The sequence below is a fragment of the Perna viridis genome, chromosome 2 (assembly GCF_037379345.1).
Source record: "Perna viridis isolate PV_CMFRI_1.1 ecotype Kerala chromosome 2, ASM3737934v1, whole genome shotgun sequence".
In the NCBI taxonomy this organism is placed as follows: domain Eukaryota; kingdom Metazoa; phylum Mollusca; class Bivalvia; order Mytilida; family Mytilidae; genus Perna; species Perna viridis.
In genome coordinates, this window is record NC_142446.1 from 12,938,347 (window position 1) to 12,965,803 (window position 27,457).

At 31.2% G+C, this 27,457-nt stretch overlaps 1 protein-coding gene and 1 non-coding gene across 3 annotated transcripts; both read left to right on the forward strand.

Moving 5' to 3' along the window:
• LOC148623688 (putative FERM domain-containing protein FRMD8P1) lies at window positions 1–27,281 on the forward strand. 2 transcript variants are annotated; one of them, XM_088565725.1, is made up of 13 exons: window positions 1–137; window positions 4,742–4,817; window positions 8,317–8,484; window positions 10,182–10,283; window positions 11,687–11,745; window positions 14,060–14,086; window positions 15,499–15,665; window positions 15,944–16,150; window positions 16,982–17,114; window positions 19,696–19,848; window positions 22,496–22,616; window positions 24,590–24,655; window positions 25,051–27,281. In XM_088565725.1, exons 1-13 carry the CDS (start codon window positions 75–77, stop codon window positions 25,062–25,064), a joined length of 1,356 nt encoding a protein of 451 aa, XP_088421851.1. In that variant the 5' UTR covers window positions 1–74; the 3' UTR covers window positions 25,065–27,281. The 2 variants fall into 2 exon arrangements, with proteins under 2 accessions (XP_088421851.1, XP_088421852.1); XM_088565726.1 differs by lacking the exon at window positions 14,060–14,086.
• LOC148623689 (U6 spliceosomal RNA) lies at window positions 18,434–18,537 on the forward strand. The gene has a single exon (XR_015920463.1). It is a non-coding gene; the product is annotated as a U6 spliceosomal RNA (small nuclear RNA).
• Window positions 27,282–27,457: the final 176 nt, after the last annotated feature.

The window sequence follows — 27,457 nt, forward strand, 5'->3', positions numbered from 1 at the left end:
GCGCACTACAGCTTGTGTTGTCTAATTTCTATTGTGCCGAATCTAAATAAAGTTTTCGTATTCGAACTTATACAATGCGGAAAATGGACGTTTCCTTTCCCATTTCGATGGTCAACTATATAACTAAGATGGCCGAGGTAAACAAGCGCAAACAACTTTCCTTTTTATATTTTGCATCTGTTTTATTATTATTTTCATTCCTTCAATGGTAAAAGGAGGAATTCATAATTAATTACAGTGTATTTGTACTGATGTATAAGCTGCACTGTTTTTCATTTGATAAAAATTAATATTGTAATTATTGATTTGTTTACTCGCCACAGTTAGTACTGTCACTACTGAACATGGCAACACATCATACTCATTGCTAGAGATATATATTTATACTGCAATCGTTTTATTAGAGCTACCAACATGCATTTTCAATAAATTTATTGATAAGATACATTACTGACGGTATGTAGCAGTTTGTCCCTGCCTACTTTCCTACCCTTGCCTCGGCCTTACTCCAGCAATGCTAGAGGTTGTCTGGCAAGCTATTTTCTGACTTGATGTCATCCTAACCTCTAGCATCTGACATGTTGAAAGCCAACGCAAATGTTAATTAGCTAAACATGTGTTTTAAAATACTTTATGTCTTATTTACATAAAAGAAGTTGAACCTACTGGAAATCGAACTATAAAAGTCCTAAATATTTGTTGAATACCTAGAAAACATTTGTAATGAAGACAGTTGTCAAAATGACCAGCAATTTTGAATTAGGCCACTAATTTTACGGAATACAATATATTTTTGACAAAACGAACTTAAAGTTGGTAATGGCAATTCATTGGTTAATTTGATATTTTCGTTTAGCAAATTTTAAAATCTGTAATTTTATCAACCAGAATTACACACTCAAAAAGCTAAAAACCGAATATGAAGTTCATTTTAACTGCTTTTACAAAGGATTTCTCATCAGGTAGGTCATTGTTTTTCTTTTGTTTAGTCACCTTCTCCTGTGTAATGGTAAAGAAACTGTATAAAACGTTTTAAATGGAAAATAGTTTACTATAATTCTGCCAATTTCAAAGAACGGTGGAACGAGTGTTATGCAATATGGTGCTCAGAAGTAAGAAGTTGGGGTTTGTAGGAACGGAATTCCAACCTCTTACGTTGTAGGAGTACCCTTGGCCTATTATATCACAGGGGCTTGGTGAAATGTATTTTTAGTAACATATATGCTTGCTAAGCAATGGGAACATCGGAAAAAAATCAAAAGGGAATTTACGAGGTGGTTACCACCTTTTTTAAAATTGGGTTTGTTCTCATTGAAGTCGCTCTTTGACTAATTTTTGGATGCTAAAATTAAATTGATACATTCTATGTCTGTAATAAATCCACCCTACACTCTAAACTAATCTTTAAACATTGATTTTTTCCTAGTTTTTTTTACCATATACCAGACGACGGACAACTACTATGACTGGAAGTGAAAGTATTGGCCCTTGGTATGGTCTAAAATGTGTAACCTGTATCCATACCAATACCGACTTTTCCCCGTGCCCAAATAATGTTTTGCTAAAATATTCATTTTTACAGTATGTTAGGAACTGAAAATTGCATGAGATGTGGAAAAGTACGTTTCAATTCATTTCTAGTAAAGAAACAGAGTGTATATAAATTCAGTGACATCATCGATTCAGCAACTTCAGCGACTTTTGAGTAATTAGGTTTATCATTTCAGTGACTTGTCGTCTATCCTAGGCAATTAGTAAATATAGCATATAAATTCAGCAACCAGGGCTCACACTGCTGGGCGATTCGGGCCAGATAGTCGCCCTGGTGTTGCTGACCTCGCCCTAAGATACAATGTAATACCAAAAGCAAAGTGAATTCACGCTGTCTTTTAGTGGTAGTTTGACCAGAGTGATCTCTCTTCCAATAACAATTCAAACAAAAATGGCGCCCATTCGAGACAATAAATAATTGTAAAAATCTTTGAAATCTATTGAATAATCGGTTACAAGAAGTATTCTAATCAGCTTTTTGTTTCAAATGTTTAAGACAGGATAAGGGATGAACATTTTTCACTCCAGTTTACGTTAATTCATATTTTATCATTTTATTTTGTTATGAAACGTACATATTTGTTGTGCAATTTCTTGGGACTACAGTTTAATTTATCTCAATTGATAAATCTAAATCGGTAGAAAACCAGAAGCGTTTCTTTTTATCTTCTTGTTTAATAACTGACCAGTAATATCTCAATTTCGACGGAACATTTCTTAAGCCTGAGACAAGTTTGTACCGAGCGCTACCATAGTTGTCAATGAAGTTTCAGTCTTGATTTGTCAGTAAGAAATTTTGAAAATAATTATTGATACTCTTGATCAACTTATATCAAGAGTCTGGATATTTTGAACAAGAAATCATAGGTTAAGTGGGACCAGGGAAAAAAATTGGAACATAATTATTAATACTCTTGATCAACTTATATCAAGAGACTGAATATTTTGAACAAGAAATCTTTATGGGTTAAGTGGGACCAGGAAAAAAAAACCGGAACAAAATGAAAATTCCAACAGAATGTCACTGCCTGCAATTTTCTGTTCCAATGCTACCATAAATATTGAACTACATAGACAATGCATTGCAAGAAGCTTTGTTTTACTCAATCATATATTAATTTTGCTGTAATAAATTTGGTAAGGGATAGAGGTATAGATTAGATATTCAATTTCATTTTTGTCAAAAAAAATTTAGTTACTTGCACATGTAGCTAATAGAAAAAGTAACTTTTATCTCAATAAAAGAGAATAAACATATAAAATGCCTGCTTATATTCTGTGCATGTAAGTAACATATAACACATATAATTAAAAAAAAATGGCGTTACTAAATGATGCTCGTACACATTCACTTCTCCCAGATCACTCCCCACTTCTCCCTAGTCTCTCTCTGAAATAGAAGTCACTTCTTTATGTTTTTCTCAAGTAGCTTGAGCCCTCAACAACATCGATTATCTGTGAAATATTAGAAAAAAATTGAAATAAACTGCTGATGTTGATTGATGGAAGTAAAAAAAGATGTAAATGAATTCAATAAATAAAAATTATGAAATGGATAAGTATTTTAATTGATATTAATATAGATTTATGTGTTAATAAACAATAATTGTATAGATCTTGAATGAAAGATTTAATTTACCCATAGGTACATTTTATATTGGGTCATTTTACCATTTGACCAATACTTTTTTCTGAATGATACCCAAAAGATTAGACTAAAATTCAAAATTAGATTAAAAATGGAGATTGAAAAGTGCACCACAAATGGGGAAGGAAAGTTTGATTTTGGATGGGTTCGAGTTTTGGCCTGATAAAGCTTATAGCAGCACACATCTTTGGAACTGCATCAAAACCTCCTGCAAAGCTAGTTGCAATATTGAGACCTGATGATTTTGGATGGCAGAACTGAACATAACCATGAGCTTCATCAACTTGTAAATTGTGTAAAAATAGAACTTTCAGATTTTATAGTGGTTGATTTTGGTGTGATTTATCATGTTTTAGTGAACAGTAAATAATGCATTGGTTTTAGTGGACTTACATGTAATTTTTAAACATTAAATATCCTGCTTAAATCCAACTCCCTGTGGTGTGCAGGGGGCACTGGCTAATCGAAGGGGTATTCTATGTACAATGTATTTTCTCCAATAAAAATCTCAGGTGAATGTTGCTAAATTTATTGAATAAATAGTTGCTGAATTTATACATTTTTTGTCACTGAAAAGCCTATATCGCTGAAGTGAAAAAGTGACAAATGTTGCTGATTTTATCATCTCCCATACCATATGGTTTTCTTAATTAGACCAGGTGTATAGATATTGACCTTTGATATATTAAACATTTAAATAAGTTAAATTATTTAGATTTTCTTAAATTTAAATTTGTATATGAGGTTCAAATGAGATACCTTGATATTTTTGTTCTGACATACAAATTTAACTGTAAAAGATGTTTTAATCTATGATTTAATCCTGTAAATGATAATCAATTTTTCATGTTAATGCAATTGATTAGGAATTATTTTATATTACCTAGTTTTCCCATTTTAAATTATTTTAGGATATAAATTTACCAAAAAAGTCTTCTCCACCAGTGTTTCAAACTTAAATCTTATTTGCCAGTCTGGTCATACAGTAAATTAACTACCCAATCTTGACTGTTAGTAATAAATATTGAAAAAAAAATTGGGGCTTAAATGATTGTTATGAATTGAATTCAAAAGAAAACTTCACATTTGTGCTTTTGTAGGTACATTTTAATTAAGCCCTGCACATGAAGAGGGGTGGGCAATGCCACATATACATGTAGTTTTACCTTCGACCATCTTGTCATTTCGCAACAAACAGTTTTTATGATTACATGTATTTCACTGCCACTTTTATATATTGAACTGATTTTTTTGGTATGTGAGTCTACACACTACATTCATCTACAATGTAAATGCTGACCTTAGAATGATAGCAATTCTGGTAATTTAAATCATATGAATGTGTGAGCTATGGCCTAGTTGTAGTTCCATATCTCACCAATTCACTTAGCAACAGTGTCAATGAAAGTGCTAACCTAATGATGAGTTTTTATAGATTGAGCATTCACACACCTACAAGTACATGTACTTTCAACTTAATGATCTTTTCTTTTACAAATGACATGTTTACTTTTCATGTGAATATTTCTTTTTCTTTTTCAGAAATATAGAAAAACAGATTCTTTTGATGAGCATGAACATTTAGTCTCTAGAGAAAGAAGGCCTACAATTGATGGAGGTAAAGTTTAAATCAATTGTGTATTATGAGTTGTTATGTATTAATCTTTTGCTTTACTGTGAAGGCACATGTACTTTTGTACGCAGGTACAGTTTTGTATATATAAATATTTTCTTGTTTTTTTTGTTGTTTTTTTTGTTTTTTTTATTTTTTTATTATTTTTTCTTTTTTCTTTTATGATCCTTTATCAGTGGTATTTCCCTACTGTTTCTAAACACTACACAAAATATGGCCCACATGAAATTCTTACTATGTCAATTAATATCTCTTTCAAATTCAGTGAATATAATTCAAGCAATTATTCAGTTTAATAATATTCTATAATTGATGCATCTTAAAACATTTTTGGGTTTTTGATCCTTTAGGATTTACATGTAAATACTGTATGTCACCAGTTTGTGCTTGGAACTTCCCTACTATTTATGAACTCTACACAAATATATAGTCCAAATGTAATCCTTTTATATCATTCAGTGTCTCTTTTATAACCAGTAAATATGTTTCTGGCAATTGTTCAGCTCAATAATATTTTATTATTTCTGCAAAATGAAATTAAGACCTATTCTTCAAATCAACTGAAGATTTCTAGGACTCCTTTGTGGCCTTGGAAGATGTTTAGTAATAAAAGAACATTAAGGGAATTTAGTTCTTGCAGTGATGTATCAAGAAACATTATATGTGTTGAGAATGTTCCATTTAAGACACTTATCAGTCAGATCTTCATCCTATCATTAATATTTCATGATTAATAAACAGGAAGTGAAGAGGAGTGATTAAACCTAGTAAAATTGGCGGGAAAAATCAAATAGATAAAAGAGTGTCTAGTTTTACAAAATTTTACTTTCATAAGCTGAAATTAATTTTATTTGAGAACAATCACAGTGTAGAATAAATATGCAGTTAAAATAGTATTGGAAGGTGATGTTAACTAACTTTTGGACAGGTTTATAATTTAGGAAAAAGGTGAAATGGAACAAAATATGAAGATGTGAGTGAAGTTGGATACTGTTCAACTATTGATTGTAGTTTATACTTCAGAAATCAGTAGTAATGACTGACATTCAGTTTCTACATTTCGGAGGAAAAAAATCTGAATAATATGGGAACACAAATATATGATTACAGTTTTATTTTACATCATGTAATCTGTGAAAGGTGGTTCATGCTACAATTTTCATCCGAATCAAAACCTCCAGTGCTAACAGCACTTCGATTTGAAATGGGCTTTATTTGAATATAATTTCAGTGTAGGAATAAATACTCAATTAAGATAGTTTGTGATTGTATTGCAAATTAATTATTTAGGCAGGATTAAAAATCTGTTAAAAGGTTAAATAAAACAAATTTGTAAATGGGTGTGAAGTTGAATACTGTATATCTCTAAAATCAATATTTAAGTTAAACATTCATTTGTAACGTTTGAGAAAGAAAAAAACATTTCAAAAATTGTATGGGAAATGCAAATTTATGACTATACTGTTTTTTTTTTTTTCACAAGAAAAAAAACTCCAGTGTTAACAGCACTGGGATTAAATATTTCTTGTGGTTTTAGATTTTTATATGCCATCTTTAACATATCTATGATGGTATGCCCTTGAGTGTCTATCCATACCATTTTTTCTTCATTTTGTAACTTTCTTATCCCCTTTGTCCCAGACATAAGGCTTCAAAAAGTAGCCACAAACTGTGTTTGTCCCCATGAGTAGCCCATCTCCTCTTACTCAGATGTTACAGTTCTTTGTCTACCTCTCTACCTCTCTCTCTTTCCAGGTGGTGAAGGTCTATCTTGGATGTTCAGGGGCATTCTTATTACATGTGCAAACTATCTCATTATTATTCTTTGCTTGATTTCCAATGCAATGCACTTACTTTTGCAATATCTGGAGCAGGTCTTTGTTTCTGATATTTTTTGGCCAGAAGATACGATTTATTTTTTCCAAAATAGTTGTTATGAAATGCCTCGCTTTTATGTATTTTCCAGTTCTGTTATCTTTACTTAAAATGTTTCCCAGGTAAGTTAAATCATCTACTTCTTCTAGAGGCAATTCATTTAAAATGACAGGTTCTGCTGGTGCATTGATTGTCATCACCTTGGTCTCCTTGGTACTGATGTTAAGCTCTGATATCTCCAAACATAGTAAGATTGATAGATTTTGATAGTTATTTAGTACTATGTATGTCATCAGAGATGGAAAATCACTTTGTTTTTCATTGTTATGCTACCACAACTAAAGGTTGAGGAGTATATTGTTTTACCCTGTCTTGTGTCTGTCCTTCCAAGAAAAAAAAAAAAATAATTTTTTGTGATTTTTAGCTTATAACTTTTTGAATATACTGCTTCAGATTGAAAGAAGTTTTTGATTGTTAAACGATTCCTATGATGAGGCCTACAAAAGTCCTCAAAAGGTCCAAGTTGTATGACAACTCCTTATTTACTCTTGAAAGACATACAATGATGATTTTTGTGGGGGGGGGTGGGGGGTTTGTTGTTGTTATAACTAGAAAACTGTGACAGATAGAAAGAATCTTTCAGTTGTTAAAATGATCCTTATGAGAAACCCTACAAAAGTTTGTCTTTGGGGTTTTAGGCTAGCATTATAGTCGTTGAAAGGCCAAAAAATGATTATTTTTGCAGCTTTTGGCAAATACATTTGTCATGAAACAGTGAACGAATTTAAGGGGGAATACTTACTAAATGCAAGTTGAAATTCAATTTTGCTAATAGAAATTATTTCCACTTGCTTAAATTTACTAGTGGAATTTTATTTGTCATATAGGTTAAGTCCAGAAATAACCCAAAAAACTAAAATTTATTGAGTGTAAATTTTCAGTACTTGCTAAATTTAGCTAGTTGAAAAAAATTTTGAAATTCAATTATTTAGATTAAGAAACTTTCAGTTGGTGAGTTGATTCTATGACTAGCTCTACAAAAGATTCAACTAAGTTGTGGTAAGAAAAGTATCCTATTAAGATTCACTGAAACACTGTTCTTTAATAGTTATAAAAATAGCCATTTTTGCAGTTTTGGCTTATATATCAGATATGGAAAAGATTTCAATTGTTTGAATATTTTATTTTTGTATATTTTTTTTATATTTGAAGTTGAGCAACTTATACCTTTTAGGACCTCTTGTTTTACTTCATATGTTTGAAAAAAAAATTAATGTTGGAGTATATGCTTATTAAAACAAGGTATTAATTGAATCTGGAATTACTATGGGACTAAGGAGGGTTAGTCATGACGTCATGACTAAGGGGGATTTAAACATTGCATACTTATATAGTACAAGAATAAAATAAGTGTATACCAGATTAGGTGTGTAACTCTGTTATTAAGGTAAGTAATATGAAGTGAAGAACTAAAGGTTTGCAAATGAGTATATTTGTTAAAAATTCTCTTTATCTAACAAGCTAACACATAGAAAATAATTATACATGTTTAACAGGAATTCCTGATTCAATTAATACCTTAATGAGGCTTTAACTTTATTAATTACAGCTGTTGAGATTGTGATCTGGCTGAGAGACCGTAAGGGCATCCATGTAAATCTAGAAGATGGACATTTAGCAGAGGCAGCAGATTTGTTTGAAATTGTGCTAGAGCAGAGAGGACTTCCCCCAGAGAGTGAAAACATTTTTTCCATATGGCTTGTGTCACCTCTTCTTGGTAAGACCTGTAAAACATTTTTTATACAATCACAAAAAATGTGCGATTGTATATTGGTATGGCGCTGTTGTTGATGTCCATGTCGTTGGCATTCATAGACACTGAGTTTTGGTGCGACAATTTGAGTATTAGTTGGTTGATCTTTATGGAATTATATAACAAGGTTTCAAGGAAGGTTGGAATTGATTTTTGGTGTTATAGCCCTAACCATTTCAGAAGTAGGGGCCAAAAAGGGGCATAAACAAGCATTCATAGAATTCAACTAACAGTGAAAGCATAGAAATTATATGATATTGTTTCACATTATTTTATACCACAGTGGTCAGATTTGTATTGATGTAGGGGGTTAAGACTTGAACTTTAGGGGCTAAAAAGGGGGGGGGGCAAGAAACATACCTTTTCCTGATTTCCATTCAATATCTTGTCTTTTTTTTTGGGGGGGGGGGGCTTTGATTTCAGTTTTTTTTTTTTTTTTTTTTTTATTTATTATTTCATACAGTATGAAAATCTGTATCTGCAAATACCTCTTGTGTTTTTTCAGTTATAAGGTGTCGAAGAGGCACACCCCTAAAAATTGACATTTTTATTCTGGTCCGACTTTAAAAAAAATTTTTACTGGATATCTTATGATAATACTTGCCTTCATTTTTCAATCAGATATCTCTTACAGCTTTAGAATTATAAAGGGTCAAAGGGGTTACATTCCAAAAATCAACTTCCGAATTTTTGGTCTGATTTTGAGAATTTTAAATTGAATGTCAGGTTTAGTGCTATACTGTGTCCATGCAGGTTGTTGCTTCCATAATGAATTGTAAGTCCATATGCTTAAGTATGTCAAAAACTAATGTTGTGTCCACTCTTGCCCAAACTGTTCTGGGTTTGACCATTGCAGTCGTATCATGCTGTCATGCTGTGCTTGGAAAAGCTTTTTATTATTTGACTTCAATATTTTTGTAATGGTATAATGGTATGGTATTGTTGTCCAAATCACCTCTGCCTATTTTAATGGGGCACCTGTATTACCTGATGGATCTTTAAAAAATTTCTCCGAATGTTCCATTACACAAAAGAAATGTTGGTATTGATTTTTTGGGTTATGACCCTAACTGTTTGGGAATTAGGGGACTGAAAAGGTACCAAACCAAGGAATTTATAATTACTATATGGATTTCTGTTAAATTGTATCACAGAGTTCCACATCACGTAGGTCAGACTGGGATTATACCCTTAACTGTTTAGAAAAATGATGTTTAAAAGGATGAAGTCTGGTTCTGGGTAGTATATCTCAAAAGCAATGAGAGACATAGTAAAATAAAGTTGACTCTCCATCATTATCTGGAAGAAATAATAATAGATAGGCTGTCACATGTAGTAGTTCTTTGACTGATGTTTATGTATACTACTATGTGTATTTCAGTTTCAATGTTTGTGTACATTTAGTTCTTATTTTTCTTAAGCTACTGTATTTAGAAGTGATAATGCTGCAACTTGATATTCAACTGATGTCTGATGTGTGATAAGAATATCTGTTTTCTTAACAACAATTCCTCTTAGTTGGTTACTTATTATGCCTATTGTTAACAAATCTGCTGAATTTTCAGCTGTTGGATAATATATCAATTTACATATTCAAAAAGTTTAAAAAAAATAAGTACCTAAGATCAATAATTTAACTTTGATTTTATTTTATTTGTCAGAACTGAGACTAAAGAACCATCATAAACCATTCCAGCTTGCTCAGCTGTGGGATGATTTTTGTGCTATGTATACAGATTCTAATGCTGATGAAATAACCAGAGGTAACAATAATTTTATAAGGTATCCTGATGCAACTTTCTAAAGAATCTACAAGCTGTCAGAAACTCACATATATAATAAAATACCAATTAGCCTTGTATATTAGGTTGGTAAAGTTAAATAAATACACAAAACAATTTCCTAAGTTCTACTTAAAGTATTTCCCTCATAATTGTTTCACTATAGATTATCTCAGAATAAGTCTCTGTTTCCCAACCACCTTCATTACTTGGTTCTAATTCATTAATGAGTCATAATGGAAGCATTTGCACTATTGATTAAGTTGACAACAAAAAAATATGAACTTTGGACATTCAGCTTGAACTTATTTTTACATATATCTCAGCAGATATCTGGCTAATGTAACACTAACTTGAGATATGGGAGGTCCTCTGCGAACAATCCATTTTAGATATGGCCTTACTTTAACACTACTTCAGGCCATCTCAGCTTCTGTCAAACTGATTGACCAATGTCATCATTTCATGTATTGTTAAGAACAAAACCCCTTTTGCAGTCATGATTAGGTATAGGGCTAATGAATCCTTGTTTCTTTTATTGTTATTCACAAATACTCTTAGATAATCTAGCACTTCTGAAAGTCTGTGTATTCCAATTACCGGTAGACAGAATTCAGTTCTATTTGCTTAACTGAGGCTGTTTAGTAAATGTATTGTGGAAGATACCGGTATGTTTTTAATGAATAAGCTCTTAATTTGGTCACAATTTTGCAGATACAAAATGTACATGTGTAACCACAATTTTTCTAGAAACCAGCGTGTTTTGGTTCATGCATTCAAGCTTTCATTTGGTACTTGTCTGATTCAACTGTGATACTGAATGAACGACTAGTGATGACTGTCAGTAGATGAATCTTTTTTGCATTATCTATAATTACATGGTCACAGTTATTACATCTGCTAAGAAAAATCATGACAAGTCTGTTATAACTCCACACCATGAATTTTTTTTTTTTATGAAGTTAAGCTTTTCTAACTTCACATGCCAATATTTAGAAACTGATTAGCATGTTGACAGTGATATCTTCGTATGGTGCCCTTTTCATGGTTCCTTCATAGTTATTGCTGCTCATAGTTGCCATTGAAACCCTCTTGGAAAGTTCATTTTAGTTGACATCTTTAAAATATGTTTGACTCTATCCTAATGGTATTAACTGTACACAGTGATGGACTATTCTGTATTCAGGCTTCTATATTTAATACAAAGCCGTTTTTGAATTTGTCTTTGTTTGTCTTCTTTAAAAAAAAACAATTAAAGAAACAATTACTAGAGAACAAATCTGTTGTTTACATCATCATCATCAAGAGTTTTTATTAATAATATTTAAAAAATATCAAAAGTAAGTTTTTCAATTGAGATGGAGTGTCCAGTTGTATATTTACAGATGAACCAGTTGTTATGTTCCAGAGAAATGTTTTTCTCACTTTGGATGAAGAAATGAAGGTCAGTAGTTAATGTTGATTGTGTTATAGTGTACGTATGATTGGTAATAAGATTGATATTTTGATGTTTTATAAACTAGTGTATTATCCAGAGGGGTTTGACTTGTATGCTTATAATTATACTAATAAATAATATGAGAATATAATGACATATGCTGCATCAAAAAATAAAAAAAGGAGCTTTAATTGAGGTATAATTTTAGCTACATGAAGAAATTTGAATTTGTTTCATTACCATTTATTACACTGTAGTACTGTAAATTTTTAAATACATCTTGGTTGTAAGCAGACTCATTAAAACTTGCAGTATGTACAGTAATCGAAACACGTTTTTTTTTTTTATTACTAGTTATAAGAACACCAAAGTACTATTTGAATTTCTGAATTTACAATAGTAAGTTTGGATTGTCCTTGATGCTGCAATTATATTATTTTTTTAGGTAAAAGTGATAACCAAAGTAATAATTACACATTTTGTTTTAATTTAAAGCATGCATGACTGTTGTAATTTATTTGATATGTAAGCTCTGTTTTTGCCAGTTACATAGCACAAATATATAATTATTGCTCTTTCCTTTCATCTGCCCCTTTCAATTGTGAAAGCTCTCTGTTTGATATTTAGTACATACATGTATGTACATCCTGCTATTTTGAATTAACAATTTGGGTTTGAGTGATTACACGTATACAAATTGACCATTTAGAGGAAAGGAAGACAATTTAATTTTTGGGACGGTAGGTCAAATTGCAAGGACACATGCAGTTAGAGGTATGCAATTCTTGTTAGTCCCCCTGCCGGCTTTAACCAAAAGGGACTTTAGATTGCTTTCCGTCCATCTGTCAGTACAGAAAAAAATTGAAGTTTTCTGTTTTTGTTTTCTGAACGTTGCAGATATTGAGCTTATTTGAGTCTACCTTGATGAGTTGCAGATTAAGTTTACATTTTGTTCCGCTTTGCTGATTTTTTTTGCAAAGTTACTAACTTTTAGGTCATTTTTACGTGCTTTTTTCTGAAGAAAACCTGTTACCATAGTAATGTAACAGTATGTTAATATAACAATGTTACCATTATCTAATGTCGCAGTATGTTAATATAACAATGTTACCATTATCTAATGTCACAGTATGTGCATCTGTTAAATGGATTTGAACATCTTATTTGTCTTTGTTTTTATCACTTCTTGTGTTCAGAATCAAGGTCATTTCCTCAGTTTGTCATTTATACTTGGTGATCCAAGGTAGTATTTGGGTCAGTGATATAAACAGCTGGTTGGGGACTATGTATTGTTTTGCAATACTCTCAGAATGCTTGTTTTATTCAAAATTGTTTTCGGGTCATTATGTCGGAAATATTTTGTACATGTCCTTGAAGGTTAAGAAGGTAGACCTATGGTAAGGGACACAACTCTTACAAATCATTGAAACATTTGTATTCAGCATTTGACATCAATCTAATGTAAGCATCAAAGTAACTTGGATTGATTTCATTCTATTTCAATTGAAAGCTTGCACGGCTTTGGTGATATTGAATATGATACAAACATATCACTGATTTCAAGAGTTATATCTCTTACTCTAGGTCTATCTCCTTAAACAAGGTGACCATCAAAGAATAAGAAGACACCAACTGATTTATTTTAAAAAAAAAAGGGGGTAAATGACGCCAATTTATTTTAGGAGTCACTAGGTAAAAGTTCAAGAATTGATGCACTTAAAAAAATTTATTTTCCAGTTTAAAAATTTTTTATGTGTTGGGGTTTTTATCTATTTGAAGCTTGCATGTGTTTTTATACAAGTTTACCATTTAGGAAGTCAAAGGCAATCAAAATTCAGAGCTGTATCAATCTTGAATGGTATGTCCATACTTGCCCAAAGTGTTCAGGGTTGGACCTCTATGGTTGTATCAAGCTGTGACCTGCAAAGATTTTTATTTTATAATTTTACCCCTTATAACCTTAATAATGTCCCAAAGTTTATGGTTTTTTTGTCAGTATGAGTTGTATTCTTTATAAGAATATTGAAAACGGGATAATATAGAAGCACATATTTATAGGTAAAATATGACTGAAAACCCTGATAGATGATCCTTTTCTAATAATTTGATGGCCTTTGCAGATTTAAGTTTTATGAAAGGTTGAGATATTTACTCAAATAATGTTGAAGTTGACTGGTGAAGAGATAATTGAAGGTAGACTTCTGGTTAAGTTCTGATTAATTTGTTATAAAACCTAAGCATATACTGTAACATATTGTGGATACACATAAATATAGTTATTGTTAAAAGTTGAAAATTTCTGCCACATTTAATATTGAAGGCTGTAAAGGGACGTGGATCATACAAGGTATAATTAGCACAATAACAAGCACTACACACGAGTTTTCACTCCACTATAATAATATCCTTTTTCTGCTCTCTTTTGTTATTATTACTTTTTCTTTTAGTTTATACTAACAAGTAGTTTTAGAAATAAAAATTGTATGAAATTATTTTATTTTTATTGTTTGATAAGAAATTTTTATTTTTTATTTACAATATAACTACTGTACCTATTTTTGTAAAAAGAATAGATTTTTTTTTACATAAATATAAGGCTATTTTACTTAGCCTGTGTGTAAATGTTTACAGCTACAACAAATGTACATGTATTTGACTTCAATGAATATTTTTGTTTTGATATTTAATCCCTATGCAACAAAGTTGTGATGGGTATGATGTTCCTCTGTCATCATAACTCCTCTCTAACTGCTATAGATACAAAACTTGGTAAATAAAGAATATGTTGTTGTACATATCACCAGGAAACTTGGTATGTACTATGTAGTAAGTAAAGAATATGTTGTTGAACATATCACCAGGAAACTTGGTATGTAGTAAGTAAAGAATATGTTACTGTACATATCACCAGGAAACTTTGTTTGTAGTAAGTAAAGAATATGTTGCTGTACATATCGCAAGGAAATTTTCATTCCTCAAATTTTGTTCAAGTAATGCACATTTGAACTTAGTGAATAAAGCATTTGTAGAAGTTATTCCCTTTTAACCTAGTTTCCAGAAGTAAATGACTGAAACATCTTGTTGTCACAACTCCTCTCGAACTACTGAACATACTGTAAAGGAAACTTAGTTTATAGTAATGACACAGTATGTAATAGTACACATTATGATCCTCAAATTTTGTGGGAGTTAGAACATTGTTTTCAGGACTTTAATTTTGTGTCCATACTTGGCCTAATTGCTCAAGGTTTAGTCTGCAGTCATATTAAGCTACACCCTGTGAAGCATTTAGTTATAATATCTTTGCATTCTTCCATTCCTAGAAATGGAAGACCAAAAGTATAACATATTTGAAAGATAAAGATACCAAGCACTTCAGGTCATCCTGAATACATTGTGTTTACATTTGAGGCAAAGATTGTCACATATAATTATTTCACATTTCATTTGTGTCACATCAACTGTAATTAATATTGACAACTTGAACTAAATTCATACTGAAGTTACAAATCCAAATAAAACTTATGACAAATAGTGTTAATGTGCAGTTGTTTTGATTCAGTATATTTAAGGTTAGTGTTTGTATTAGAATTTATAATTGTGCTTTAATTGATTTTTTGAAGAAATAAGAACTAAATATGTTTAAGATACATGCATAGATCATCATCCATGAAAAATATTTTAAGCATATGAAGAATCTAAAATATTTCATACTGGTATTTAAATACTTTTATGTAAATGAGGTTTCCTTGTATTTAGGCATCAAAGGAATACATACTTTGTTTGCTGTATCATGAAGCTAAGTTCAATGTAATAGAAGGAAGATATGTTATGAAAGCTGATGACTACCATGACTTGGCTGGTATACAGGCTTTAATACATCTGGATAAGTTTGATTCTAAAAATCATGTTTTATCACAGTATAGGTAAGAAAATGCAAAAAAAACCTTGATCATATACCAAGCTTGATAAATGCCATGCAATTCGTCAACTGATTCTTCTATCTGTAAAAGGAGTATATTTGTATATTGGAATGTTCAGATTTACAGACACACATTTGTACTAAAAATTCATATCTGACCTGATCTCTTACAAATGTTATTATAGAAATTTTTATATCCTGTATGCTTGTCACTTAATTCTGAAAGTTTACTTAATGTGACTTGTTAAGTGTGTCAGTACATTATTTTTTTTTTTATTGTAGAGCAAATTTAAGCAAGTTTTATCCATCTCATATGTACAGACATAAAATTCAGCTGATGAATAGATCAAAAGTTGCACCCTGTGAGGAACATTTTATGGCTTCTCACCAACATTTCACAGATCAATATAGAGATGATGACATCAAACGTAAAGTCAAAGATTTGTACAGACAGTACTTGAAGATCTGTTGGAAATACTCATTCTATGGGTAGGTCCATTTGTCTGGATATTTTATTGGTAGGTCCATTTGTCTGGATATTTTATTGGTAGGTCCTTATGTCTGGATCCATAACACGGAGGTTCCACAGCAAATAATAAAAAAATTGACACATATCAGGATCAATAAACAAAACTAGATAAGCATATATTATTTCATTGAAAATGTACACTCTGCTTCACACATTCGTTTAATTTTATTTCTTCTTCATACAGCCATGGAAAAGTTGACAAGAAGTTGCATGTACTTACAAATGTTTCTATTCCACTTGCTGTTAAGAACCTAATCTGCTTACTGGAAAAAATACATCACAGGTTATGTGTAAAATATTCCCTTATCTGTGGCAATTTCTTATATTTCAGGAACAAATCAGACCCGCTAAAACTAGCTTGAACTACTTGTTAGGTTAAAAATGAGAATTGAAGAATGTTAAACCTCACTGTTTTTACTTCTTTAGGCAATGGACATGCCTACAACATAATAAATTATGTATAATTGTCATATTTTTTTGCAGTGGAGGTCTTGAAATTAATCTAATTACTAGTACCTTATTTTAGAAGTATTAGTAAGAAGACAAAAATGTATCTTAACCCAAAATAATCACATTTAAAGAATTTTTTTCAATTTCATTATGAAATGAAATACTGGTAGTAATAAAAAGATTTTGGTGGCAAATGCATTATGATGAGTTCCCATTTTACACTTTATGATGCCACAAAAGTTATATATTTACTGTTTTTTGAAAGAACATTTTAAATTGCAATGTTTGATAAGCTTTAATGTAGTATATGTTATTGAGATAGATTATTGTTTTCCCTTTAGGAGTGCATTCTTTGAAGGTGTAATAGAGAAACCATGTCATAAAGTAAAGAAGGCAATTATGGGATGTCAACAAACAGAAGTTCTTTGTGCTATCAATACTGATGGTATTACAGTCATAGATAAGGAGAAACCAGTTAGTATCTATAGTCCTTAAAAAGTAACAAAAATTGTTGTTGACAATAATACTATAATGTTCCTAGATACCTGTCTTATTATAGTGATTTTGGTCATTGGAATTAGTATTCAAAATATATCTATCAAGAACCATAATGTAGGGCTGAAAATTTATTGATGAATTTGGCACCTGAAATTTGTCATATTTTTACCCTTTGGGTATTAGAATTTTCCGTAAATTTAATACCAAAAGTAACAAGTCTCAGACTTTCAATAAAGCTTGCACGTTTTAATGATATGAAGGGAGATAATTTTACCCGATAACTTTCCTTTTTTCGTTCTTTTAAATATTATTTATATTGTAATCTAGAAACCCTTCATTTCATGTTAGGTACAGGACAAATTGAATCTTCTACCAAGTTTGATAGATATATTTTACAAAATATTTGTCCATAAAAACATGGTATTTTTATATATTTCATGACATTTTTAAAATGAAATATTTAACAAATTATAATGAAAATGCAATCAAAGACCTGTGGATTTATAATTAGTTCAGCAATTATTATTTGGTAAATCTACTAGCTTTGAAGGATATTTTTTCCTGAAGTGACCTTTATCCTCTTCAAGAGATTCTTAAGTCATTATTACAGTGAAACAGCAAATTTCTTAACATCTTCACATTTTCATTTAGTTTCATGTTTGTAAAATGTATCATTGAAATAAAGCATCAGATGAAGGAGATTAACACACTGATTTCACAACTGCTTGCCAGGTAGCACAGACCTTTTTCAAAACATTTTATTTAAAAATTATTGAGAGTGTGTTAAACAGTTCAGCAAAACATTTCAAAAACTTAAAAAAAAAAAATATTTTTTAAGACATTTTCAAAACATTCTACTGATAAAAGCACTTGATATTTATACAGAAGCTTTTATGTAGGTATGCCTTATTTCGGGATTGATTTCAAATCAAGCCACATCAACTTCCTGTTTGGCAATTTTCAAAATATTTTGACCTTATTGTTTTCGTAACAGTTTCTTTACACCACTTGATATTTTATCAGAAGCTTTATCATGGGATTCAGACTCTATCTACACCAACTTCCTGTTTAACAACTTAATTCATTTGATTTCTGGGGAGCTCTTGGTATCTTTAGTGGGCTTTACTCACAGTTTTTATATGACCGCAAGCAGTTTTTGTTATTGTATGGTATCACCCTGTTGTAATCTGCATTGTTGGTGTCCATTAACTTTCGTTTATTTATGATAACTTGAGTAAAATGTATCCTATTATTTTGAAGTAAACACATCATTCCTTGGGACATGACAGAGAGATGTACTTGCTTCGGCAGTACATATACTAAAATTGGAATGATACAGAGAAAATTAGCATGGCCCCCTGCACATGACAGAGAGCCCCATAAGTTTTGGAGATTTTTTTAAAAAAATGCTAAAAAGATTGATATGGGTGTTATCATAGAATTGACAGAAAAAGTTTTTTGTTGGTTCAGTTATCATTATTGTGTCAATTTGTTCCTTTTTAAATTCTTTTTTTTTTCAATTTTTTTACAGGATAGACTTATAATGAACTACCATATTTCGGTGTGTATAATATGCACATTTTTACTTAGAAATCATTTCCAGAGCATTGACATATGCATTATGCACCAATATATGAGAATCGGCCACCAAATGAAAAGATTTTGTATGAGAAAAAAAGAGATTGCGTAATGTAAACCAACAAACTGGAAGTGAAATGTCACCAAAAGAAAGTTTATCTAACTATCAAATACTTCTTTAAGTATTGATTTTTAAGTATTTTCTTCAAATCATTTTTTTTTATGTCTTAATAACATGTTTCTGGCAAAGGTTGTCCTTTTTTTGTCAAACCTCCTTATTGAATGCTTTTGCAGCTGAAAATGAAAAATTAAGAATTATCCAATTTATGTAGCTCCTGAAGTTAACTTGATGTTTAAGTGTAATATAAGTTTCTTTCCTTCACATTTTTGTAGGAAATACTGTGTCAAGGTAAATAAATTGACTGATCAAGTTCAAAATATTGGTCTTTTGTCTTCTACACAGACTGTGTTTAAAAAAGTCTTTTTTTTTGCACATTTTGACCTTCAAGATTGCACCACTTACAATATATAAGTGCATACTATACACACCAAAATAGGGTATTTCGGAGTTAAAGAGGTGATAAATTTGGCCACATTTTTTTTTATTGAATTCCCTTTGAAAATACCTGCCTGTGTTTCACTTTCAGATTTACATCTCTTGCAGTTAGGGTCTTAAGGCTCTTAAAGCAGAACTTTTCACCTTAAATTGAATTTCCAATTATGCTATATTGTGTCAACAACAGTTGTGTCCATATAATGAACTGTAAGTCATATCATGCTGTGCTCCACAAAGCTCTTTATCCTAGTTGAAATAAAGCTTTTACCATATTTTAACTTATAATTTAAGAAATCATACTTTTATATTAGAAGCTCAAGTTTGTAAGCTGTGCTCACAGTAATTCTAATTGATTTTGTTTACTGTGCCAGATTGTTAAAAATCATGGTTTTATCTAAAAAATAATATTTACAATCTATTTAGGAAGTAATACTTGCTGTTCCTTATGAAGAGTTGTCATGGAATCTTGACACAAATGAAGATGAAGATGATCTGATTCCCTGTTTACTGGTTCAATTTTTATGTCAGGAGCAGGGACAAGAAATCACTAAGGTGTTACAGATCTACTCTAGACAAGTAAGTGCCCTCTAACTTTATGTCTGACAGGGATAACATGGTAACCAGGATTTAAACAGTAATCGAAAAGAACATAATCCTAGGATAACGACCAGACAAGGAAAATAGACTCACACAACAAAGATTATGAAATAACCAAAATAACATAGAAACTAAAGTTAATGAGGAACCTGAACTAAAAACTGGAAGCATTGACAAGGTAATCATCTGCTTTTCTACAAAAGCTTTTCTAGAAACACCTGCATTGTTGCTCATAAAATTTCATATTCAGAGTAGGAAAGTGAGACATGGTGAATAACCTGTCCTCATGATAACAACCATAAAAAATTGTAACTTGAATCTTGTATCAAAATAACACTGTTCCAGAAGCCTAATTGAAAGAAGTCTAGTGTGGTACAAAGGGTACAAAACTCAGCATTTGGCATAATGTATGAGTTGTGATATGAAAACTATGTGCATGAGCTGAAGGGATGTAGCCGCATATGGCAGTAAAGTTGATGCAATGGAATGAGAAGTTAATTTGTCATGAGATTTCCCTTTCCATCGATCTCTAATAGTATGTTAAGATATGAAGCTGACTTCATATTGTCTGTATTGTCCTTTTTCTCAAAATCTTTTTGGTAGAACAATGCATTAAATCCTCAAAACTGGGATTGTTGAAAGACAAAATGTCACAGTGAAGGTTGAGATCAAAGGATCTGGCTAAATGATGTTGCTTCTTTTGGATAAGATCAGCTCAAAAATCAGACTTATAGGTCAATGAGTAGTGGAACATTGGAGCACAGTAATTCCAGTATTTTGACATCTTCAGATATTTAGAAAATGAATTTGGAATCATTATTTAATACAACCACATTTTGCGGTCGTATATTTGTATGGTGCCATTGTCGTCAGTGTTGTGGTTGTCACTTGTAGACATTTGGTTTTTTTTGTGCGACAACTTGAGTATTTGTTGGTTGATCTTTATGAAATTTTATGACAAGGTTCTAAATCACAAAAAAAAAGGTTTTGATTTGGGGGATCCAATCATTTTAGAATTAGGGACTTAAAAGGGGTCTAAAACAAACATCTCATAGAATTCAACTTTATAACTCCATTTAAAGCATTAGAATGTCTATGATATTGTTCCACAATATACTTAAGCACAGTGTTCAGACTTGTATTGATTTTGGGGTTAAAGACTTAGGGACTTAAAAATTAGGGGCTGAAAAGGGGAACCAGAATCATGCATTTTTCAGATGTCAGGACAATAACTTAACTATAAGTTAATGATTTTTTTTGAAATTGTATTACAATTTGCCATACCACTGAAGGAAGAATGGGATTGATTTTGGAGGTTTAGACTTGAATCTTATAGGAATAAGGGCCAAAAAGTGGCCTGAAAGAAATATTTTATTTATGACAGTATACTTTTTTGAAGAAATGTGAATGGATTTCATAAATTTTTTGCTACAAAAAGGCATACCTCAAAAGAAAGGCTGGAATTTATTTTTGGGGGTTGTGACTTCAGCCAAGTAAGAAAAAGGGGTCACAAAGTGGCCAGAAACAAGTATTTTTTTTCTGATTTATGGATGATAACTTGAGTTGAAGGGAATGGATGGCTTTGAAATTGTACCACAAGGTGCCATATCTCTACAGGAAGATTGGGATTGATTTTGCAGGTCTTGACTGGAACCATTTAGGAATAATAACCAAAACGTGACCACTTCAGTTCTGGTCAAATTTTTAATCTTTGTCTAATATCTAATCCTAATCAAAATGTATAAATGGTGTGTCCATACTTGCCCCAACTGTTCAGGATTAGACCTCTGGTGTCATATCAAGCTATGCCCTGCGAAGCATTTTATTATCATTTACTTAAGACTTTTTTTATATAAAACAGGGGATATGGTCTTTTATTGTATATTGTCCTTTATACAGTATTGTGTCTAAACTAGTTATGTCAATCTGCTTATGCCTTGTGTGAAAAGAGTTTAATATATATGTTGCAGTTGTATCAGACTTGACTAGGCAAAATTCTTTATTTGAGAAGGAGTCTTAGAAATTACTTATTTAGGCTTGTCCCTTAGATATGGCCTTAATTTTTAAGGATTACCTTAAAACTTCTGTTTGTAATAGAAAAAGCTTGGATGGGATCTACCAAGGAGTAATGAAGTTAATATCTGACAGCAACCAAAATCACTTACAATGTATGCCACATGTATGTAAAAAAGCCACATTCCAAATTTGAAATCAATCTGTCAAGTGTGAGCTGAGATTTTGGTGACCAAAATTTTCTCTATTACTCTATACATGTATAGTGAAAAGAGGGAAAGTCCCAGGAAGTTGATGTCAGAGAGCAACCAAAATTGCTTACAATATATGCTCTATCTATATAAGGCCACATTCAGAATTGGCTAGTGGGTATATAATTTACATTTCTCTAGGAACAATTTAGGTTGGTCACTGTGGTAAATAAAAAAAAATGGAAAACCATAAAACAACAGGAGATATGTTGAGATATATCAAGCTCAGGAAGGACTCCATAAACACATCAAATTTTATCCTCACAAACATATTTTAGGGATGTTTGTCTAGTTTTATCAGACTTAATATAAACCTTAAAAGCTACATTGCTTCTTCTCTAATTAATTTTACTCTTTTGTAGGCTAAACTAATGGATGCTTTGATAGATTCTTGTGTGAAAAGAAAACTTCAACAGGGATCTATTAGGACTGGACATGACCAAGTGGATTATGGCGAAGGAAGAGAAGAGCAGTTTAGGAATTGTAAGTGCTGTGTGTTTATTTATGGTACAAGAGTTAAACTTACAGAGAAAAACATCTTAACTATGAATGTGTTGTTTAGGCAGAATTATATCCAACTAGTTACATCTGAAATTAAATTATCAAAGTTTCTATTTTGGGTTCCATTTATAGTTTTGATGTTCTGAATGTATATTGAGATTTAAAACTTTGGTGCTGTTTTCAAGGAAATTCAAGTTGTGTGACATTAGGTCTGGAATTCAAGTTGTTTCAGTTTTAGAAGATGTAGGTGTAACCACTCCTACAGAAATTGTTTTAGAAGATGTAGGTATAACCACTCCTATAGAAATTGTTTTAGAAGATGTAGGTGTAACCACTCCTACAGAAATTGTTCTCATTTCTTTTCTGCCAAGCACTTTATAAAATGAGAGAGGAGAAAATCATTTGATTGATTGTGAAAAATATTCACTGTTCAGCACTATTTTGTAATTTTTCTACAATGATTTATACAGTTGTTGTAATTAAGGTAATGATGTTATTGGCAATGGTTATGATGTTGCTTCTTGGTATTGTTAACTGGAAGTTCTAATAAATTATGAATTAATTTTCCACAAACAATAATTTACATTTTATCAATGCATTGTACTTATAAAAGAATATTTGTTCTTTTACTAGATGCACATTTTGTAAAAAGGAGATACTTTAAATTTTCCTCTTGTTATTGAAATGTTTTCTAATTGATTGGCCTGTTGTTTACACTGTCTCTAATGGATTGGCCTGTTGTTTACACTGTCTCTAATGGACTGGTCTGTTGTTTACACTGTCTCTAATTGATTGGCCTGTTGTTTACACTGTCTCTAATTGATTGGCCTGTTGTTTACACTGTCTCTAATGGACTGGCCTGTTGTTTACACTGTCTCTAATTGACTGGCCTGTTGTTTATACTGTCTCTAATGGACTGGCCTGTTGTTTACACTGTGTCTAATGGACTGGTCTGTTGTTTACACTGTCTCTAATTGATTGGCCTGTTGTTTACACTGTCTCTAATTGATTGGCCTGTTGTTTACACTGTCTCTAATGGACTGGCCTGTTGTTTACACTGTCTCTAATGGACTGGCCTGTTGTTTACACTGTGTCTAATGGACTGGTCTGTTGTTTACACTGTCTCTAATTGATTGGCCTGTTGTTTACACTGTCTCTAATTGACTGGCCTGTTGTTTACACTGTCTCTAATGGATTGGCCTGTTGTTTACACTGTGTCTAATGGACTGGCCTGTTGTTTATACTGTCTCTAATTGACTGGCCTGTTGTTTACACTGTCTCTAATTGACTGGCCTGTTGTTTATACTGTCTCTAATTGACTGGCGTTGTTTACACTGTCTCTAATTGACTGGCCTGTTGTTTACACTGTCTCTAATGGATTGGCCTGTTGTTTACACTGTGTCTAATGGACTGGCCTGTTGTTTATACTGTCTCTAATTGACTTGCCTATTGTTTACACTGTCTCTAATTGATTGGCCTGTTGTTTATACTGTGTCTAATTGACTGGCCTGTTGTTTACACTGTCTCTAATTGACTGGCCTGTTGTTTACACTGTGTCTAATTGATTGGCCTGTTGTTTACACTGTCTCTAATTGACTGGCCTGTTGTTTACACTGTCTCTAATTGATTGGCCTGTTGTTTATACTGTATCTAATTGACTGGCCTGTTGTTTACACTGTATTAACTCTACTGAACAAGTGAAAAAAATATAAGTTTTTTTTTATTTATTATAAAATAGCTAAGATATATTAGATGCTTTAGGTTATAATCCTTTCACAAGTATGAGGAAATGTAAGTCAAATATTTCTTAGGTGAAGTAAATACATGTACCAAACATTAAGAAAAAAATCTTCTTTATAGAAAGAAGCATTGCAACCAATTTTATGCTTAAAATTTTTTTGTGAAATCAACTTCAGAAGTCTAAAATGACTTACATGTTTTTTTTTGTGTTTTAGCCAATTTCTGTAACAAAGTATGCAACAAAATGGACAGGATGTGCCTGACAACCTACACATTAAATGGTAAATATAAAAGTAGCAGTCTTTATGAATTTCATATGGTACATGCATACAAAATATATATTAATATAGACTTAATCACTCCCAGATGTGGGGTACCTGTCTCTTGTCTGCAACTCATTCTACATAATGAAATGAAATGTAATCAAACTTTCACAGAAATTTTATATTGTATTACCATTTTGGCTTTGATCCAATTTAATTTGGAGGTAAAAAGTTGCTGGTTATCAAATGGGTGAGTGGGGTATCAATTTAGTGAGCATTGCTCATTTTTTCTGTTTTTTGTATTATTTTTAGTGGACCAGTATGTATGGAGATGTGGAAGATGTTGACTATATTTATGTCCTGACACATTATCTGTCTTGTTAGAAAAGTAAATGTCATGTTTTATATTTCAGCAACAAACAGCTAGAGAACTATAGAATACAACACAGAATCTATGCAGTAAATAGTGATGTCCTGGCTAAAAGAAGCAAATTCTGCTTAGAATATCATTAGGACTGATTTTAATTTTCTTTTTGAATCATTATAAAACATTGATTTACATTGGAGAGTGTAAGATGATAAGTATATATATATATATGGTCTTACAGTATGAACCATTTCTTATTACTTCACATTTTGTCATAATGAATTATCAATTACATGTATTTTTTTTGTAATTAGTGATCATTTTGTAGTATTAATGTATAATTGGTTGCATTTGATCATTTCTATGTGGTTTTCTTTAGTATAGTATTATAAAATACCACATGTATTACACTTAATATGTTGCATTTGTCAAGGACTGAAGCCAGGTAAAAATCATTATTTTTTAAAATTTAATATCTTGGTTATTTTTATACAATGTGATTTTATTGTTATTTTACTCATGTAAAAACCAATGAGTTAATACATTCATTAGGAAGATGTAAGCATGAATGGAACATACAGTACATTTCAGTCATTGGTTATATGGTTTCACAATCAGGCCTTTCAGATGTAGGTGCAAATGTTTTGCAACATAATACAGGATTAGAGAAAAAAACATTTGATATGAAATGTCAGGACTAGGATTAAATTATTAATCCTAGATTTGTTTTAATTGTATTTTATTTTGTATTTACTTTTTATATTGCTCTGGTTGTTTTTGCTCGCATTTAAGGGCATGATTAGTTGTATAAATTAAGAAAAAAATTACCATCTAATCATATAATAATTTGAGCCACAATTCCATGCCAAAAGTGATTCATACAGATCAGTGTGTGCTTAATATGAACTATTTTTGTACTTATTTTCATGGGGTTAAGCTATGAATCTTGATGAAAAATATGTAAATGGTTTCTGTTAAAAAGATAGCAGTAGAAGGGTAAAATTGTTTTGAATGACAAAACCTATCTGCTTGCAGATTTTTTCAATACTTCCTTTGTCTTGCTTTGGAATTATTGGTTCTTGAAATAGTTATTTTGCTACTTCCACTTGCATCTACAGATCTGTATAAATAGGTGAATGTTGAGTCATAATTTCCAATGTCTGTTTACAATGTTTTAGAAACTATTGCTTTAATGCTTTGTCAAGTATTTGATAACAATCCTTAAAAAGAAGAATCTTTCCCCCACACATCAGAGAGCTTTCTAATAAAGCATTACTTATTCTTGGTAGTTGTTGAACAGTCCCAAGCCCTCCTTTAAATTAAACGATTACTCTCTCTGTAAGATTTTTTGGGTTTTTGATCTATAGGATCAAAATACCTTATGTCACCAGTCTATCACTGGATCTTTCCTACTACTTCTGAACACTACACAAAAATATAGTCCAAATGTAATTCCTTTTATATCATATCAATATGTCTTTTATAGCAAGTAAATATGTTTTGCAATTTATCTGCTCAATAATATTCTATTATTTATGCAAATAAAATTAAGATCTAGTCTTCATATCAACTCAAGATTTGAGGGACTCCTTTTTGGCCTTGAAGGATAATTAGTAATAAATTTACATTTAGGGAATTTATCTCTTGCAGTAATGTTTCTGGAAAGATAAAATGTGTTAAATATTTTCATTTTAACACACCTATAAGTCAAATTATCCATCCTATCATTAATATTTTATCATTTATAAACAGGAAGTGAAGAGAATTGATTTTAACCATGTAAAATTGGCGTGAAAATTCAAATTGATAAAAGTTTCTTGTTTTTGAAAGTCTTGTGTTAAGGAAATTATTTTCTTAAGCTGATATTGGTTTTATTTAAGTATAATTGTTAAGTAGGATAAATACTCTAATAATATAGCTTTTGAATGTAAATGCTTATTAACTTTTGGATAGATTTAAAATTGGGGGAAAAAGGGACATGGAACAAAAATGTGTGTGGAGTTGGTTCAGTAGTAAAGATTGACTTTCAGTTTACACCAATTAAAAAGGAAAGTTCTAAAAAAATGCAATGTATGATCACAATTTTATTTAACATCATATAATCTTTGAAATTTTGTTCAGCATGAACTTCATGCTAAAATTTTGACAAGAGTGCTATCAGCACTTTGATTACAAATGGTTAATAATATATATATTTGATATATTTATTAGTATTTATTTTGGTTGTATAATGTTTTCCATTCATACTTCTTAGTTTTGATTAAAACTACTTCTGAGCTCTTGTGTGATACCAATTTTACAACCAAAGGCTCTAGGGAGCCTATATTGCTCACTTGGTCAAAACTTCTAAAGCCATAACTTTTCACCCTACTGTACTTTTGTCATAAGAATCATGAAATCAATAGAGAGCATTTTAGTTTACTAACCAGTTTTGAAATTATCAAATGTATCTC